The sequence below is a fragment of the Alligator mississippiensis genome, chromosome 2 (assembly GCF_030867095.1).
Source record: "Alligator mississippiensis isolate rAllMis1 chromosome 2, rAllMis1, whole genome shotgun sequence".
Classification (NCBI taxonomy): domain Eukaryota; kingdom Metazoa; phylum Chordata; order Crocodylia; family Alligatoridae; genus Alligator; species Alligator mississippiensis.
Window position 1 is genome coordinate 49,178,437 of NC_081825.1, and position 17,135 is coordinate 49,195,571.

The 17,135-nt window shown below is 40.6% G+C and overlaps 1 protein-coding gene across 1 annotated transcript in view; it reads left to right on the forward strand.

The window, feature by feature from the left end:
• The first annotated feature begins 344 nt into the window (after positions 1 to 344).
• NWD2 (NACHT and WD repeat domain containing 2) overlaps positions 345 to 17,135 on the forward strand; it is a 133,789-nt gene continuing 116,998 nt past the window's right edge. Inside the window, exon 1 of the mRNA XM_019480458.2 lies at positions 345 to 839. Coding sequence (XP_019336003.2) covers positions 689 to 839 — 151 coding nt within the window. The 5' untranslated portion in view covers positions 345 to 688. The remainder of the gene's footprint in view (positions 840 to 17,135) is intronic.

Below are 17,135 nucleotides of genomic sequence, written 5' to 3' on the forward strand. Positions count from 1 at the left end.
GCAAGGCTGGCTGCAGCAGCTTGTGTCACGTCGCGGGGCAGAGGTGGCCGGTGCGCGCATGATGCACGGCTGCCCGCAAGGCCGTGCCCCGCGGAGCTCCCCCGCCTCCCCGAGCCCCTGGCCGGCCCTCCCCCGGCGCGATGCCAGGCGCTGCCCGCCTCCCCGGCGGCTTCCTCAGGTCCACGTCTCGGCCGCCGCCGCCGCGTCCGCCCAGCGCCCGTCGCCGCCCCCGCTGCGTGCTCGCCCGCCTCCCGCATCGCCTCCCTCCCGGCCCGGCCTCGCTCGCTGGTTCACGGGCGCCGCCCGCCGGGCGCCCCGCCGCGGCGCTGGGGAGAGCGGGCGCGGCGCGGCGGGGTGCTGCCCGGGGGCGGCGGCGGCGGAGCGGCCCCGGCCCAACTTGGGCAGCGCCGCGCTCCTATAAGAGGCGGAGAGCGGGGCCGCCCGAGCCAGCAGCGCCTCTTCGTCCGCACCGGCCCCGGCCCCGGCCCCGGCCCCGCCGGGGTCACCCTGAGCCGCGACCGCCGGAGGACAGCCCCCTCCGCCCCGCCCCGCTCCGCACGCGAAGTTTGCCGCCGCCGCCGCCGCCACCGCCGCCAAGGATGCGGGCAGCCCGCAGAGCGCTGTGAGCGGCCGGGCGGGTGGGGCGCTGCGGCGCCGGGATCCTCCAGCCCCGCGCGGCGGCGGGGCGATGTGGCCGGCCGGGGCGGGCGGGAGGCTGCCCTGCCCGCGGGACTCGGCGCTGCGGCGGGCGGCTTTCTGCGGGAACCTGGCGGCGCTGCCCTCGCACCTGGTGCCCGGCGGCCGCAGCGTCCGCGTCTTCATCAGCGCCAACCCCGAAGGTGAGTGGCCGGCGGCCGCCGCGGCGTCCCAGCCCGGCTCCTGCCGCCCTCACGGTGCGGGGCGGGCAGCCACGGGGCGCCTCCTGCTGCTCCGCCCGGGGGGAGCCCCTGCAACCCGGGGCTGGGGGGAAGGGGACATCCCTGCGCGGAGCGGACACTGCAGCGGCCCGGCGCGCTCCGGGCTGCCCCGACGCTGGCGCGGAGCGCTTCAGTCCCGCGGGGCCGCTCCGTGCCGGGGCTCGGGCTTCCCCCGCAGGCGCTCAGCACGGTTCTGCCTCTGCCTGGATGTGGTCTCCACCAGTGCGTGCTTTAGCTGCCGATGTGTTGGAATAAAGCTGTTTCGCTTTATTGGAATCTTACAGCGAAGCCCTGCGGGAATCGCCCCACGGCACGGGAAAAAACATTAAATGCAATAGGGGGCTTCTATGAATGGATAGAGCGGAATTTCCCTCCCCCCCACCCCCCAAATATTATATGGGGATCTTGGATCATGTTCTCCTAACCAAGGTCATCCCAGTCTTTGTGTAAAATGCATCTGGTACAAAGGGGTTACAAGCAGTTCTCATTTTAAAGTAGGATTTCCTAGAATAGGAGAGAAGCCAGGCGGGAAGGGACCTCCGGAGGTCTAGTGCAGGTTCTCAACCTTTTTTGTACCAGGGCCCATTTGCAAACATCAATGACTAGTCCTGACCCAGTGGCCCTCCTTCCCGACCTGCTGCCCCCATGGGTGGGGCAGAGGGGCCCCAAGTAGCCCCAACTTCTGCCAGCCTGCATGGGGAAAAGCCGTGGTTTCCCACATTTTTCTCCTTTAAGTGAGAATCCATTTTTAAAGTGTGTTTATCCATGTTTGTTTGCGACCCTTTCATGTATTCCTGTGACCCGCTTTTGGGTCACAACTTGCAGGTTGAGAAACGCTGATCTAGTGAGTCCAACCCAGGCAGGCTTATCCTTACCCAAACCAGCTCATACAAACTATAGTCAGCATATGACTAAAGGAAACTTTATTTTTTCATCTCTCTGAAGCTATTTTGGAGAAGAGCACAGGTAACAGGATCACTTGATCCTGAGCAGTTTATTCTTTGTAGGAAGAGGGCCATTGAGGTCTACAATGTTGGGTTAATGAAACATAGGAGCAGTAGACTTATTTAGAACAACTAAGCAGCCTCTTATCAAAACTTTTAAAATATTTTTGAAGTTCTGCCTGTTGAGCTGAGAAATATAGTATACTTTCAGGAGGCAGTTATTCCTACTCATAAAACTTGGTTAACTTTGAGTCTGAGGTGCTCAAAATTAAACACTGAACTTAAGAAAAAGAAATAAATAAAAGATTGGTAATATTAACCCATTACCTGATCTGGAAAAATGAATGGGCCCCCTATCTTCATAATACCCACTTATACCTTTAATCCCCACCCATGCACTTATTTTAATTTTTCATAATACTGTCACTCTCAGTGCAAACAGTAAAATTAAAAATATATATAATTCCTAAAATTAGGGGGGAAGGGGTGTTTGTTTGTTTTTTAAATCAGTGATCAGCATAAAGAGATTTGTGATGTTGACCAACAGAGTTCATAAATACAAAACTAGCATAGTAGTATTTTTTTTTTTTTTAATCTTCCATGTTTATGCTTTTCAAGGGTTCTAAGTCAGTTTTCAGTTCTAAGACTTGGAAAATGCTGTTCCTACAAGGTAACATAGAAAAGGTACATTTACCAAAAACATTCAAAGGTAGTTATTCCAAAATTGAATGCATAACTTTTCTAAATAACTTAATGTAAATGTCAAGAATATTTATTCTGTATTGCAAGAGGGTGTGCTGTAAAATTCAGAAAATACCTGCCTTTGCAAAAGATTTAAGCCTTGCTTTAATATAAATGGCATCATGATCTTGACTATGGAGCCACTAAGATGCTCAGTGCTGTTTGTCATATAATTAGTTGTGAACTAGTATAACAAGCTAATGTTAAGAACTAATTGGCATAAAGTTATTTTAAGAAGTCATTTTTGAGAATCACATTGAGATAAAGTGGAGCAGTTCTTCTCTCTCGGAGCTATTTCTTCAGGCTGTTTGGAGACAGACAAAACTGCATTGTTTTACACTTGGTTCACATTGCCAAAATTTACTTTGTGACTATAAGGGCTACATACATTATATATTTTAAAAGAAAGCTTGAGGCATAATTTTCCAAAGTGACTGGTGATTTTTTGAGTACCTAAAAAGATGTCTAAATTGTTTAAATGTCTAAAAGACTAGATGGTTGGGATTTTTGGAAAATCCTTTGAAGCTGAAACAGACAACTCTTTGGTCACTATTGAAAATGGTGGCCTTAGAAGCCAGAGTATTGATCTGATCCATCCATGCATATATTTGTTAATAGTCCTGATGACAGAAGTGGCTGTTACTACTAGTGGGTATATGTTCAAAAGAAATGCATAAAGCCATATTGGTAAACTGGAGGGGTAGGGAAAAGACCCTCTGCTTTGTATTTAACTCTAACCTAGAAATTAGCAGCTTTTTAAATCTTGAAAATCAGGGGTTTATTAGTCTAATGGCTTTTAATTATTTTAAAATACAAGAAGAATGCTTAAAGAAGAGCATTTGAAAAGAGCACACTTTAAAAACTGTTGAATTGATTAATTAACATATTTAAGTCCTGAATCGATATGAGTAAGTGTTTGCAGGATCAAGATCTTACTTGTCAATTTTCAGAATATCCCTTTGGGCACTGATGAGTAGATCTTGTTAGTTGCGCCAGAAGGCACGAAGTGCCCTCAAACCCCTTTGACTTTAGGAGGAGTAAAGCTGTTCAGCATCTAATAGCACCCTGCAGGATTCGACTGTCAAAGAAATTTAGGGCCACTTCCTTTAAGATACTGAGTACTCGGGGGGGGGGGGGGGGCAAATCCAGTGATGACCTTGGCTTAAAGTACATAAGTAGTCCTTTTGAAATAATACATTTTTGTTATCTATATGCTTAAGTACTCTTCTGAGCCTGTGTTTTTTTTAACTCTTACTTTAAGTGCAAATACAAAATAACTTAACTATGGAACTCCTATGGCACTTCCATAATACTGTTGTTGTTTTTGTTATACAGAAAAGGAAAATGCAGACTCTTATTTTTCCAGTTTTAGAGAAATAAAATCTCTCCTCCCCCCCAGCAGTTAGTGGCAATAGTGGCTCCTTTTTGGGAAACGGTTGGTATTCTCCCAACTATTTAGGTAGTCCAATAAAAGATACTACCCAAAATCCCTTGCTTCTCAAATAATGAATCAAACACTTTTCAATTTAATTTAAAATGACTGCTTTCAAATAAAAAAAAAAAGAAGTTTCTTATTTGAATAGGAAAAAAGCATCCTAGTTCCAAATAAACTATTAGGTATCTTAAAATAATTTTAAAAGTCTGGGTTATAATCAAAGAGGCTAAAATTTTTTTTTAGAAAAAAATTACTTTGGATAAATTTCATTTTTATAAAGAATTTTTGCGTGGTTCAAAGCAATATGGAAGCAGATTATTTTTTCCAAATATTTCTAGTAAATTCTTATATTGCTTTATATAGAAGAAATCTGTGCAAACTAAATTTTATTACTGTAGGCTCAGCTTTTATTTCTGTAAGCACTATTAATTCACATGCATCTTCTACCTTTTAACATACTTTTGCTATAATTAATTAGCTGTAAGGTGTAAACTGTCACACAATCCGACTGAACTGGGCTGTGACATCATCATGTTTCATAGGTTAAGCACTTTAAGTAGGCCTTGTCAGTGTTTAACTGCCAAGCATTCAGTATGAAACCTATGCACTTTTAGAAGTTGTGTTGGTTGGTAAGGAGTCCTGCTTGAGCATGAAGTTAGGAATTTTTCTTTTCTGAAAGTGACATTTTGGATGAGAACATAAAATTAGAAATTCTGACAGCTTGTCATAATTGTAAAACCTGTGGCATGTTTGAAAGTGGGGAAGTTAAGAGCTAATGCTTTTAGTTTTTGCCTAGGTAATTTTATTATTTCTATTGTTTTAAGGTATTTTTAATTTTTTAGTGTAAATGACAGTGTAGCTTTGTTTTGATGCATCTCCTGCCTAGGACAGCTATATTTCATTAGTGAATAAAGTAAAGCAAATAAGCAGGAACATATCTGAAGTCAAAGCCTGTTTTACTTCATACATATTAGCAGTCCTATTGAAGACAACATGATGATCTTTATAGAGCTCCTGTGTGTGTCGTGACATTGAAAGTGTCGATCAGTCTTAACTGAGGATTTCAGTTGGACTTCAGTTGTGTCCAGGATTCGAGTGGCCTTCTACATAAGGTTGAAGTTCATCCCTAGTGCCCACTTTCTACTCAACCTACTCCTTTCTGGAGGATTCATGAAGATGCTGTAAAGGTTTAACGTATACATTTTTATTAATATTTTAATGGTTAACGCTTATAAATTAGTTTGACGACTGTAGTGTTTCATGCTAGTTTCTGTAAATTAACGGAAGCAATTGTGACAAATGGATTGAGCAAACTTTAAAAAAAAAATGTTTAAGAACAAAGAAGTGAGCCTCTGCATAAGTGTTCTGTTGACTTAATAGCTGTGTAACTTAAAAAGCCATTAATAAGTTAAAAAAATAATGAAAGATATCAGCTTTAATTTATTTGAACTCTTAAACTAGGCCTTGATCCAGAAAAGCCTGTAAATCAATGTAGAGTTTAGAAGACTGTAAAGTTTTATATTATGGCTGTATGGGATGGTTTTGATAGGGATGATCCTGCCTCTGGAGGTAACCTTTTAGCCCTAGTTTTCTATGACTGAGACAGTGCGTGTGTCTACTTGAGATGTTTACTGCAGTTGCCTAATTAGCTCCTCAGTAAACATCTCCCATCAACACGAGCAGCCCAATTAGGCCACAAGAAACTAATTAACTCCACAGCAGGGTAATAGTTGTATTTACAAGTACTACCCTGCTGCAGAGCTTTTTTACTCTGCAGCACCACACATGTAGACATCGATGCAGCTGGCTATGGTACAAGGGTGCTTCAGTGCAGGGGCTGCCTGCTGTCTAGCCCCCACAGCAGAGCACCCTACAGCCCCAGCCAACCCCTCTGTAGCACTTTGAGCCAGGTCAGAGCAGCTCCAGGCTGGAAGGCTAACCCCTGCCTCTTTCTCCTGACCCTCTGCAAGCTGGAGCTGCTCTGACCTGGTTCAGCATGACGCAGTCCTGGGTGCATGTATAAACGTGGTGCCTGGGAGCAACAAATTGTGGTGTGATAAGTGCCGGAGTTTATTGGTTTGCCTTTACTAGCACATGTAGACGCACCCAGTGGTTACTACCCAGATGCTTAATGTTGGACATCTGCTTACAAATTTTGCCGAGCTGAGTTAGTTCTAGATAAATGAAGTCTTTTATTACAGTACTAGTACAGTTAGAAGAAATTGCGCAGTTTTGTTATGTTAGCCATTTGGGGGGGGGGGGGGGTTGTTTTTTGTTTTTTGTTTTATCTCTAGCAAGGATATTAAATTGCTCTGGTTTGAAAAAAATCCGAGTGTAATCCAATGTGGAACAATTCCAAGTCTTAACTATGGAGCTGTAACGAATGCATATAGCAGTAATAGACAAGTCATCATTAAATATAACAAACTAGGTCTCTGAGGATATTTTGGTAATATTTTTCCATGTTTTCCTGCATACAACATACTTTTTCTCCAAACCACACCCCCACTCCTCCAAAAAAAACCCTGCCAGTTAAGGCAAAAGTGAAAGTAAAATCTGCACTGAATTCACAAGGAGCAGAATAATGAACAGGCTCTGCTCCTTAGCTGCTGCTATTCAGTTACCTTTTTCATGTAACTTGAGTTTTTTCATTCTGTCTTTCAAAAAAACAAGGTGAAAATGATATTCTGGGTTATGTTGTATATGAGAAAATATGCTATTGCCACTGCACTGTTTCGTCTAGGAACCTTAGAACTGAGCCATGGCCCTATTATGATAGACAATGTATTAATACAAAAAAAATCAAACTAAAATAACTAAATTTCCGACTTTCCTTATCTGTTGTACAGGTATTCTTTTTTATGACATTATTCTAGAATTATTCAACTTTTCTCATGAGGACTAAACTGAAAATATCTTTTTAGGTTTTAAGGGGGGAGGAGGGAACATTCTATTCTAATAAGGTATGTAGTGCATCTTTGCTTATATAGTATTTATTAATACAATTAGTCTCAGTGGGTGCATCTACATATGCAATTTATGCACCTGAATTTTCTGCGCAGAAAATTCAGGCTGATTAAAGTATTCCCTGGCACACATACACATGTGCTTCCTTGGGCGCGTCTATACAAGATGCTACACTGCTGTAGTGACAAGCTACGGCAACATAATATTGGCAGACACAAACTGTGACGCCGACACTACTGCACAGTAGCTCATTGCTACTGCACAGTAATGTCGGAAACGAAACATGGCACCAGAACCATGCAATGTCAACAGTTACTCTCTTTGATGCATGTTACTCTCTTTGATGCTTAGTCAGGTACTAAATGACTACACAGTAACACCTGCACAGTCTAGTTCACGTCTAGATGTGCCCTGTTGGGAACAAATTGAGCCTGACAAATTGAGTCCAAGACTGCTCCTGCCCTGCTCTGCCACCCTGGAACAGGCAGAAGGAGCTCCAGGCTCCCCAAGGAGCCAACCTCAGCTTAGCAGCTGGGACAGTTCTCTTAGCCATGTAGCACTCAGGACAAGTTGATCCCAATATCCACATGGTTGGGAGACAACTGTCCTGCAGCCGGGACAGCTCTTCCCGCCCCCTGCTGCCTAGTCTGACCAGGAGCAATTTGCTCCCGGTTAACATATGTGGTATGGCGCATTAATTAATCTGCCACTTTTTTCCAGTACCTGTATCTACAGGTACTAGAAAACAGTGCCTTAGGCTAATATATAGTGCAGTAATTGCTGCATACATGTAGACTGTGATGCTTTACTGCATATTAGATTAGTCTAATGAGCAGTAAAGTGTCTTGTGTGGACACATTCATTGAGTACAGTGGGCTTATTCCTGTGATTTAAAGCTTGCAGAAATGTATCCTACTACCAGTATTATGATATTTGGAGTTAGTTTTTGTCTGCTGTTTTGCAGGAATTGGGAAGGGGGGGAATGAGAGGGAGAAAAATAAATTTTATATGTTGAAAGATCAAAAGTGAAATAAAGTATGCATTTTTATGGACATGCCAACAGTAATGTAAATTTGGTAACTATCAAAACGATGGAGTATGATTGCTCTAATTATGGTGTTCTTGCCATATGTGATGAGAGAGAGAACTTTTTCCTGTCCTGCAGCATATTTTCATTATGTTATATTTACTTGAAAGATGGATTTTTCTGGGAGGAAAATAACATTAATGAAATGTCAATTTGGAAAAATAAACATACAGAAGTCAGGAAAATGATTAGTTAACTCTGGTCCATTATATCCTTCCCCAAAATACCATATGGTCTTTCCTTCTATCAGCTGCATTGCATTAAGATAATTTTATGTAATCTGGGAGGAATTTATTTCTTAGCTAAAGGAAAACACAGATGTTCAAGTACATGAAATTGTAAGGGAGGTGTTGCGGGGATGTGGCGACAAATAACTCCAAGACTTTTTTTTATGTTAAGTGTTAGTTTTTGTTACCTAACTTTGCATCTATTTATAGTTTTATGTGACGCGCATCATTAGGGTGTCTAAATGCCACAAAACATGCTACATTTTGAAGAACAGTTCAGTATTTATACAATTATGACACAGTGCAGTGAATTAAGAGTGATGAGTTCCAAAAATATTAAAGTTTTAAAATAATCTATGGTTTGAAACAAATATTGGTTTCACATGGCTTAGCTCACATCAGCAGGGTCTAGTGTTGAATCCAAGTAATGAACAATGTACAGTGAAAAAGATTCAACTTTCAACCTTCAGGATTTTTAGTTTCTGTGTCCTCCTACCTGGCAGTAGCACTAATACAGGTCTGCTGTGTGGATGGGTGCGGGCAGAGAGAAGTTTAAAAATTTTGTTAGAACCTAGCTTCATGTATGCCTTAAGCTCCTGCATCAAAGAGCAGGAAGGACTGAACCAGAAGTATTTAAAAGAAGAAACTTTCTTCCTTGGGAGAGCCATTCAGTTGAAACGGGAATAACAACATTAACCTGAAAACCTCCTGTCAGCAACATTTACAGTGTAACAAACCAACCAACAAGAATAAAGGAATTCTAAACAGAGGCTTGATCCTGAAAAGTATGATGAGCCAGAGACTTCATGTGAAATGTCCTTATTGTACATTATAACAGTGGTATGGAGTGGCAGTATAAAATCTCCTGGTAGACTATTTCAATAGTCTTCTTTTTGAGGGGCAGAATATATTTCTAAGATTTTAAAACAATAATTAAGTTACCAAGTTCCAACATTATGCTTGAAAATGTTAAGATTTCAAGGTTAACATGCCAATAGAGGTGTCCCATTAACAGCATGAAAGGCCATGCCATAGTAGACTTTTAAAAAGTATTGAAACTTGAATATTTATGATCATAGGATCTCCCTCAGTTTTACTTTCAGCACTTTTAGTACAAAAGGTGGGCATGAAACACACAAAATTGGGCTCCAGCCCCAAACTTCTGCAACATCATAAGAATCTCTGAGGGTCTGGTCTTGTTTCAATCTGTTACAGAAGTATGGAGGAGCATGGATTTGTATGTGAAATAAACTACCCCAAAAGTCAAGTTTGTTTAGATCTGTAGCTTTTGTTCAGGCACATGTTGTTACAGCCAGAGAGGGAAAATTACAACATGGCAGAGCATGTCATTTTCTTTCTTGCCTTAATAATCACTTAAATGTTGTTGTGTATGTTAAATAAGAATTTTCTGTGAGGCTGGTTAAGCACTAGAACAAATGGACTGCAGAGGTTATAGAATCGCCATCCTTGGCAGTTTTTAAAAGCAGGTTAGACAAACGCTTGGCTGATAGTTTAGACAAGAATGATCCTGTCTTGAGTAGTGGAGCCCTTCTGGCCCTATTTCTTTTATTCCGTTTCCAAAAATATTTGCAGACCAATAACTATTCCTGGTATTCTGGTCATTATACATGTGAGCATATAGATCATTGTTAGAGTTGAGGAATTTAGTGTAGCCAGATGGATATTATACCAGTCTGCCCTGTTATTTAAAATGAATATCCATTTTCTGAACTGTAGGAAAGGTTTCTAATATGATTCAGGAATATGAGATTCCCAGGTATGCATTCAAGACCATATTCATGCCACAAACTTTGTTCAGAAAGATACACAGTTATAATCATATTGATTCCAGTTCCTCTTACCTTATTCTGTGAGGTTTCAAAGAATGCAACAGCAAAGTCTTTCCTGTACAGCCGCAACATATTTAGCAATCAGAAATGGAGGTATTACAAGCAGTCAAGTCTGCATTGGGAGAGCCCTCATCTTAAGTCTGTTTTTTCATAAGAGTGTGTGTTGGTGGCCTAGGAATTGGGCTCTGTCCCATACAAAAAAAATGTAGCCTCGGCAGAGCATGAACACCCAGCTTGTGAAAGATGGGTACAATACGCAATGACATAAACACTCATCCCTGCACAGTATTAATAACTTCTTTCCCAATTTGGTTTTCAGCAGAAAGGTCAATCCACCATAGAATAGTTGGCCTACCTCACCGCCAACTAATAAGGCTTTCTAAGGCTTGTGTGTCCCCAGAAACCTCTAAATATACTTATCTGACAGAGTTTGTTTTCAGAAACTGCAAGATTCTCAGCCCAGTGTGCTACAATTTGGAGAGTTTATATGAATTTGTCTTGCTCTTGTATTTGCATCAGGTTGAATGCATTGTAAAGGAAAAATCGGCCTCTAATCTCTGCAGTTAGCTGCTTCAAAGTAATTCTTCTTAGTAACTTTAGAGATATATCTATCTAGCTATGAAAAACTTGCTACATTAAATACAATTAAGTTTTGTATATAGATTTTTTTGAAGTATTGGACATGGAAAGAAATCTTTGGAACTAGAGGTAATTGTACTTTTTTTTTAATGTGAGGATGGTACATGAATAACTGACTTCTTAACATGAAATTAATTATTTCTTTAAGGTTTTTTTGGATTTTTTTTATTCTATGCTGGAAAATATGCCCCATATTCAGGCTTAACACTTGTATTTGCAGACATATGGGGCTGAAAATTTTCCAGTGCTTTATTTTTCTATGGAAAATATTCCATTACTAAAAATTCATTGTTTCATAAAATTCATTAGTAACAATGAATGGATACCAGGACAATATTAGGCAAGCTTGGCAGTTTCAAAGTTATAATTAATGTTTTTCAGGTGATTATCCCTAGGAAGTGTGTGAGAGGGTACATATTTGTTTTATTGTTTTGTAAACTGGAGGGTAAATACACTTACATAACATTTTTGGTTTGGATTATTATGAATTCACCTAGTTGGCTGTACAGGTCAAATCAAAGCCAAATGAATGCACCGCTAAGCTTGTTTCTATTTCTCAAAATATCTTTCTTCTGGAGAATCAGTCAGAAGCACAGTTAGTGAAGAAGATGCAGTGCGGTGATAAGTTGCCTTTGCCCACAGGCTCATTGGTAAAACCATCCTTCAGCAAAAGAGAATGTGGGTCAAGTAGTTCGGAATCGGATTTGCTTCAATCTGATTCTGAAATGGAAGTAATAAGTAGTGCAAGTGATTCTACAGATAGTGACAGTGAAACTGGAGGTGCCCCAATGACCTCAGTGGAAGAGAATTAAACTCTGTTGAAGTAGATGAGTGGGCAACCACAGCATATGCACAGTTCTTTGGGTGTGCTAAAAGTAGTATGTCAACAGTTTTCAGTGCCTTTTGTTTTTTTTCTTAGATTTAAACAGTGTAAGGGAAGTACATGCTATTGTGTATTGTCTTTATATTTTTAGAAGTATTCCAATAAAAATAATTCCTTTCCACATAAAGCTTTGAATGTGTTTGAATATAACATTTAAACCACAGTAAGTGTGTTCTATTTAATTTGTTTTCCTAATTCTTGGGACATAACTAAAAAAGTATCCCCATGTTAATTTTGTGTTTACTAAATATAAGTCAAATAAACATGTTAAATCAGATCACACTCTATTTAGGGCTTTGGAAAATTTTCCAATTCAAAGTTTTCCAGAAAGCCCACATCTCTGTGCATTTTTAAGGTATAAGTTATGGTAGTTGGCAGCCATCCATTTTTTAAGGATCATGGCTCGGTGGCAACAATTTGACTTGCACCATGGCCAAAAGGGACCTAGAGGTAGTGATCAACCATCTCATGAACATGAGCTGGCAGTGTGATGCTGTGGCCAGCAGGGCAAACAACACGCTGGCACGCATTAACCGCTGCATCTCATGCAGAACTAAGGAAGTGATACTCCCACTGTACTCCACACTGGTGAGACCGCAGCTGGAGCACTGTGTCCAGTTCTGGGTACTGCACTTCAACAAGGACGTGGAAAAACTTGAGAGGGTCCAGAGAAGAGCACCCGTATGATCAGGGACTTGCAAGACAAGCCGCACAAGGAGATGCTGAAGGACTTGGGCCTCTTCAGCCTACACAAGAGACGGCTGAGCGGGGTCTTAGTAGTGGCTTACTGCTTACTGCTACATCAAGAACTCAGTGAACAGGTGTTCACAAGGGCACCCCTGGGGAAGACCAGAAGCAATGGTTACAAACTCCTGGAAGGCCACTTCAGGCTCAATTCCAGGAAAAACTCCTTCACAGTCATGGTGTCCAGACTGTGGAATAAACTCTCCCTAGTGGTGGTGCAGTCACCTACCCTGGAAATCTTCAGCAGGAGACCGGACAGTCACCTCGATGGGGTCACCTGACCCCAGTTGTCTTTTCCAGTCTAGTGGAGGGGGGTGGACCCAGTTATCTACAAGGTCCCTTCTAGCCCCCAACAATCTATGAATATGCCTGAGACGTCACCAGGGCCATCAGTGTGTATGCCTAGGCAGGAGTATGGAGGAGTGGAGTATACCCAGACCTCCCATCCCCCTCCTTTAGACAGCCTAGTCTTTGGATACTAGGTCCAGACATTTAGCACCTCAGTAGTTGTAGTTATATGCATGTTGAAGAGTTGAACCCCTGGTCTCCCATGTGGCAGACCTACAGGATTCTACTATTGAACTACAGCAGTGGATATAGGCTATAGTAAGGCTAAATATACTGAAGGTTATATAAATAATTCTATCTATTGCTAATATTTACCTAGTTCTAAATATTCATATGCAGAAGATCTAGAAAACTCCATCAATCTTCATTTAATATAGGCAGTACTTTTAAAACTGCTACTTCACCCCATTTTCTAGTGTTTTAATTTTAAAAAAGGGTAATAATGGATATATTTGGAGGACCCAACTCAATTAGACATCTACCAGTAGAAATCTGGCTAAGACTATGCCTTTTTAACACACAGTGGGTGTGTCTACATGTGCCCCTATGGCACCATTGTTATTGTGCTGTCATTTAGTACTTCCTTTTGGCCTGTACTGTGCCACCCGCGCAATGCATGGTTATTTTTAGCTCCTGTGTCACCATAGCAATGCACTATACTGAAGGAGAGTGTCACTACGGTGACATAGCTGCAGCATCACAGTTTTTGCCCACTGACGCTACATTGCTGTAGCATCATGTGTAGATGTGCCCAGTGTAGAGTACTAAGGGCATGCACTTAGTTGTAGAACATTAAATAATAGGATGCTTCAGGACTGTTTCTATATTTTTATCTAACAGTTGTTTATGTGAAGTCCAGCAAACAGCAGGATTTATTTGGCAATACCTTTATTAGACTTAATATAGCAGGAGGAATATTGTATATTCTTTTGGGCACAAAATGCCCATCTTCAGGTCTGGGAAAAAGTGGGTGCAGCCTAAGCTAAATGCAGGATAGAATCCTTGGTTTTGTTTAACCCCCAAATAAAAACGGTCACTTAAGAAAAGAAGCAAACAGTAAACCTATGAAGCACAGAGAAGTTAGCAGAGGGGGCAGGAAAATTGTGGTGAGCTGTAAAAACCATTGTCTGTATTAAGTTCATAGATTTAAGCATCCAGTAAAGTTATGAATTTTTGTTATTCTTTGAAAAATGTTCTTCTGCCAGTGCCTAGGTGGCTCTGTCCTAATCCTTTCTGTGAGTTCACCCTGGACAACAGGAGCAACATTGTGTTATGTACGAGACAAATATATGGAAAGATTCTTGTATTCTAGGGCCCTGTTCCTACTAACAACAGTTAAACTTATAAATAGCCATGAGTATCATCATGCACAAAGAATCTCAGTGATTTAGGTAATCATTATATTGCCTAGATTAATATTTTTTAAAAATTTAGAGCCCACAAGTAGTTAGCCTCTGTAATCAAGTTCATTGATTGTTGAAATCATTAAAAAATGTTGGCCTATTCAGTTATGGGACGTTATAAACTTTCTACAGGATCAGGACATAAAATTTAAGACATTATTCACCAAGTACGTGTGGGGGGTGGAAAAAAACAAAATGGGGGAAAAAGGAAGATGAAATTAAGGATATGTTAAAATGGTCATCAAAGCAGCCAGGCTGGCTAGTTGCTTTGATTCTGCATCATTTTAGAATATTCAGCCAGATTTTCAGCTGATGTATACTACAAATCTACACATTTTAACACCAGATCTACTTGAGTACTTGTGTACTTAAGTAATGTTATTTGGGTCAGTAGTCTGGATGAATTCAACTTTTTGGCTGAATTAATTTCTCCATTTGGTCACGTGTTAAACATTTGCAGAATCCATTATATAGTAAGCCAAAGAAAAAAAACCTTAAAAGCTATTTGAACTACCTTCAGTTTGACACTAAACTTTTGTGGATATATATACATACAGTCAAAAAAGCTTCAGTAAAATAAGATTTATAAAAATGGCAACAGTAATGAGTAAAACCTGGTAAGCAATTAAATATATGTTAAACATTAGCCGTCTGTTTTCAAGTAATATGCATCACAGTGTTTATCATTAACTAGGTAAATAGATGGTACTGAAAATGAGTCAGAATTTTTTCCTTGGGATGATCCTGCAAAAAAAAAAATGCATTCATTTCTCTCACTATCTTTGTTAAGTGCCTGGAGAAATTTACCTACTTTTAGAAACGCAACAAAAAGAAACAAACATTTCCCTTGGTGTAAAATCATTCCCATTTATTTCCTATTATGAAAAGCAAATCAGTGGGTTTATAGGATTTTTTTAAAATTATTTAATGATTCACTTTCAGACTATACAAAGAACTTTAAGTTTTGTAACATAATATTGTTCAGAGTTGCCAAATCCTTTTTACCTTGTTTAAATTAAGGTCCCACTAACTTCAATGAGAGCCTTCTTTAAGAAACAAGCAGATTAATCCAAAAGAAAAATAAATAAATAGTAGTAGATGTCTCCAGCATATACATCAGGCTGAGGTGGTATATAAAGTAAGTGTCTCTAGTGGGTTATGGAATAGAGAAAATCCCACACAGTTTACTGATTCGTTTTGATGCACTGGCTGGGGGAGTAGTTAGCTGATTGCATGATTTCACAATGATTACACACTTAATTCATACAACACAATTTTATTTTAAAACTCTTTGCTACGTATATAACACTGCTTAGCTTTAAGAAACACCACAAATATTAAGAACACAATAATTACATATATCAGAAACAATGTTCCGAATGCACTTCCTTCCCAAACAATGCTATAAGAATTAGTATTACAAAAACAACCACAATTACAACTAAAAGTTTAATTTGAATCAATACTGTTATTTTTCATAATATACTTACAATCCTAGAATTCCGAGAAGCCAAATACCAAAATATGGTTTCATTCCTCAGTAGTACAATTTAATGGGCTGGCCTCAGTAGTACGGTTCAATGGGCTCGCCTCAGCAATACAATTCAATGAGCTGGGCTCAGCAGCGATAGGACTAAGTCCCCTTCCTTCAGTCCCTTTCGGGCGCTCTGCAGCTTCAGCGTGAACTAAGAGATTCGTGTTCACGGAGAGGTTGGTTCAGGTGATCAGTCTGATCCGGCCTATACTTGCGATTCTTCCTTCGTTGTTCTGCAAGTAGTCACCTCCAAATTGGGACAGTAAGTTACAGTTTTTATTGAGTGAGCTGCCGTCTTGGGCCACTCCTACTCAAGCCTGTCATCACTCCCAAATTTGGGCTCGGATCTTACTTAACAGATTCTTTTGCTTAGTAATTAGTTTCCTTTGTTGAGCATTTTAATTACTCTTGGGGAACTTCCATATCACTGCAAATGCCCTTTTATTACCAATCTTTCCAAAAGGCCCTAGGGTTTGATCTCTCGGAACTCAGGATATTTGCTCTTTTTGTAAAAGACTTCTAAAGATAAAATTCAGAAGTTAAGACTTTAAACAAAGTCAGGACCTTTTGCACGTAGTCCAACACAATGAGCTAGATAAGGAGATAAATCTTATCTTCTTCCTGAAACTGGCTAATGGGCAGCCATTACAAACATTCAAACTATTTCATTCAATATGACAGTAAGTTTTAACAACGAAGTAGTTACACCCATCAAGTCAGATGCAATAATTCATTTGAGTTCAAACTAGCAGTTCTGGCTATCTGCTGTGTGTTTTGTTAATGCAGAGCCAAACCAGTTGATAAGAAAAGACAATCTTGAAATTACTTTAATTTTTCATTCATAAGAGTACTCCTTGGTGGTTTCTTACCAGTATGATGGATTTTGAGGATCTTGACAGATAACAGTAATGAACTTCTTGGTCATTCTCAAATATTTTAAACAAATATTTTCTATTTACAATGCATTTCCTTAAAAAGGGACAACACTAGCTGGAAAATCTTTTAGGTACTGATTCAGTTAGATTCCTATTTGGTAAGGGTGTCACCTGCCTCTAGAACACAGAATCAATTATTGGTACATTTTAGAAAAATGGCAAAGAAACATTGTTTACCAGTAATGCTCTTTGATTACTTCTAGATATGTTGCCTAAATTTAGGTGAGATACAAATTGGTAAGACCTGCTTAAAATCTCAGGTCCAGCTTGTGAATATAGTGGCCCAATCATGGTGGGGGCCACCACTTATTTAATTTTTTTTTTTCTTCTTTTTGGCAGTGTCCCTCTCCCCTCCCCTCCCACCCCATGCTCCCAAGTTGGCTTAGGGGGCAGGTTTAGGACCATCTGGCTGGATGAGCCCAGCCCCCAGTGCCAGGTTGAGGGCAGGGATCAGGAGTGTCCAGCAGGGCGATAAAGGGTT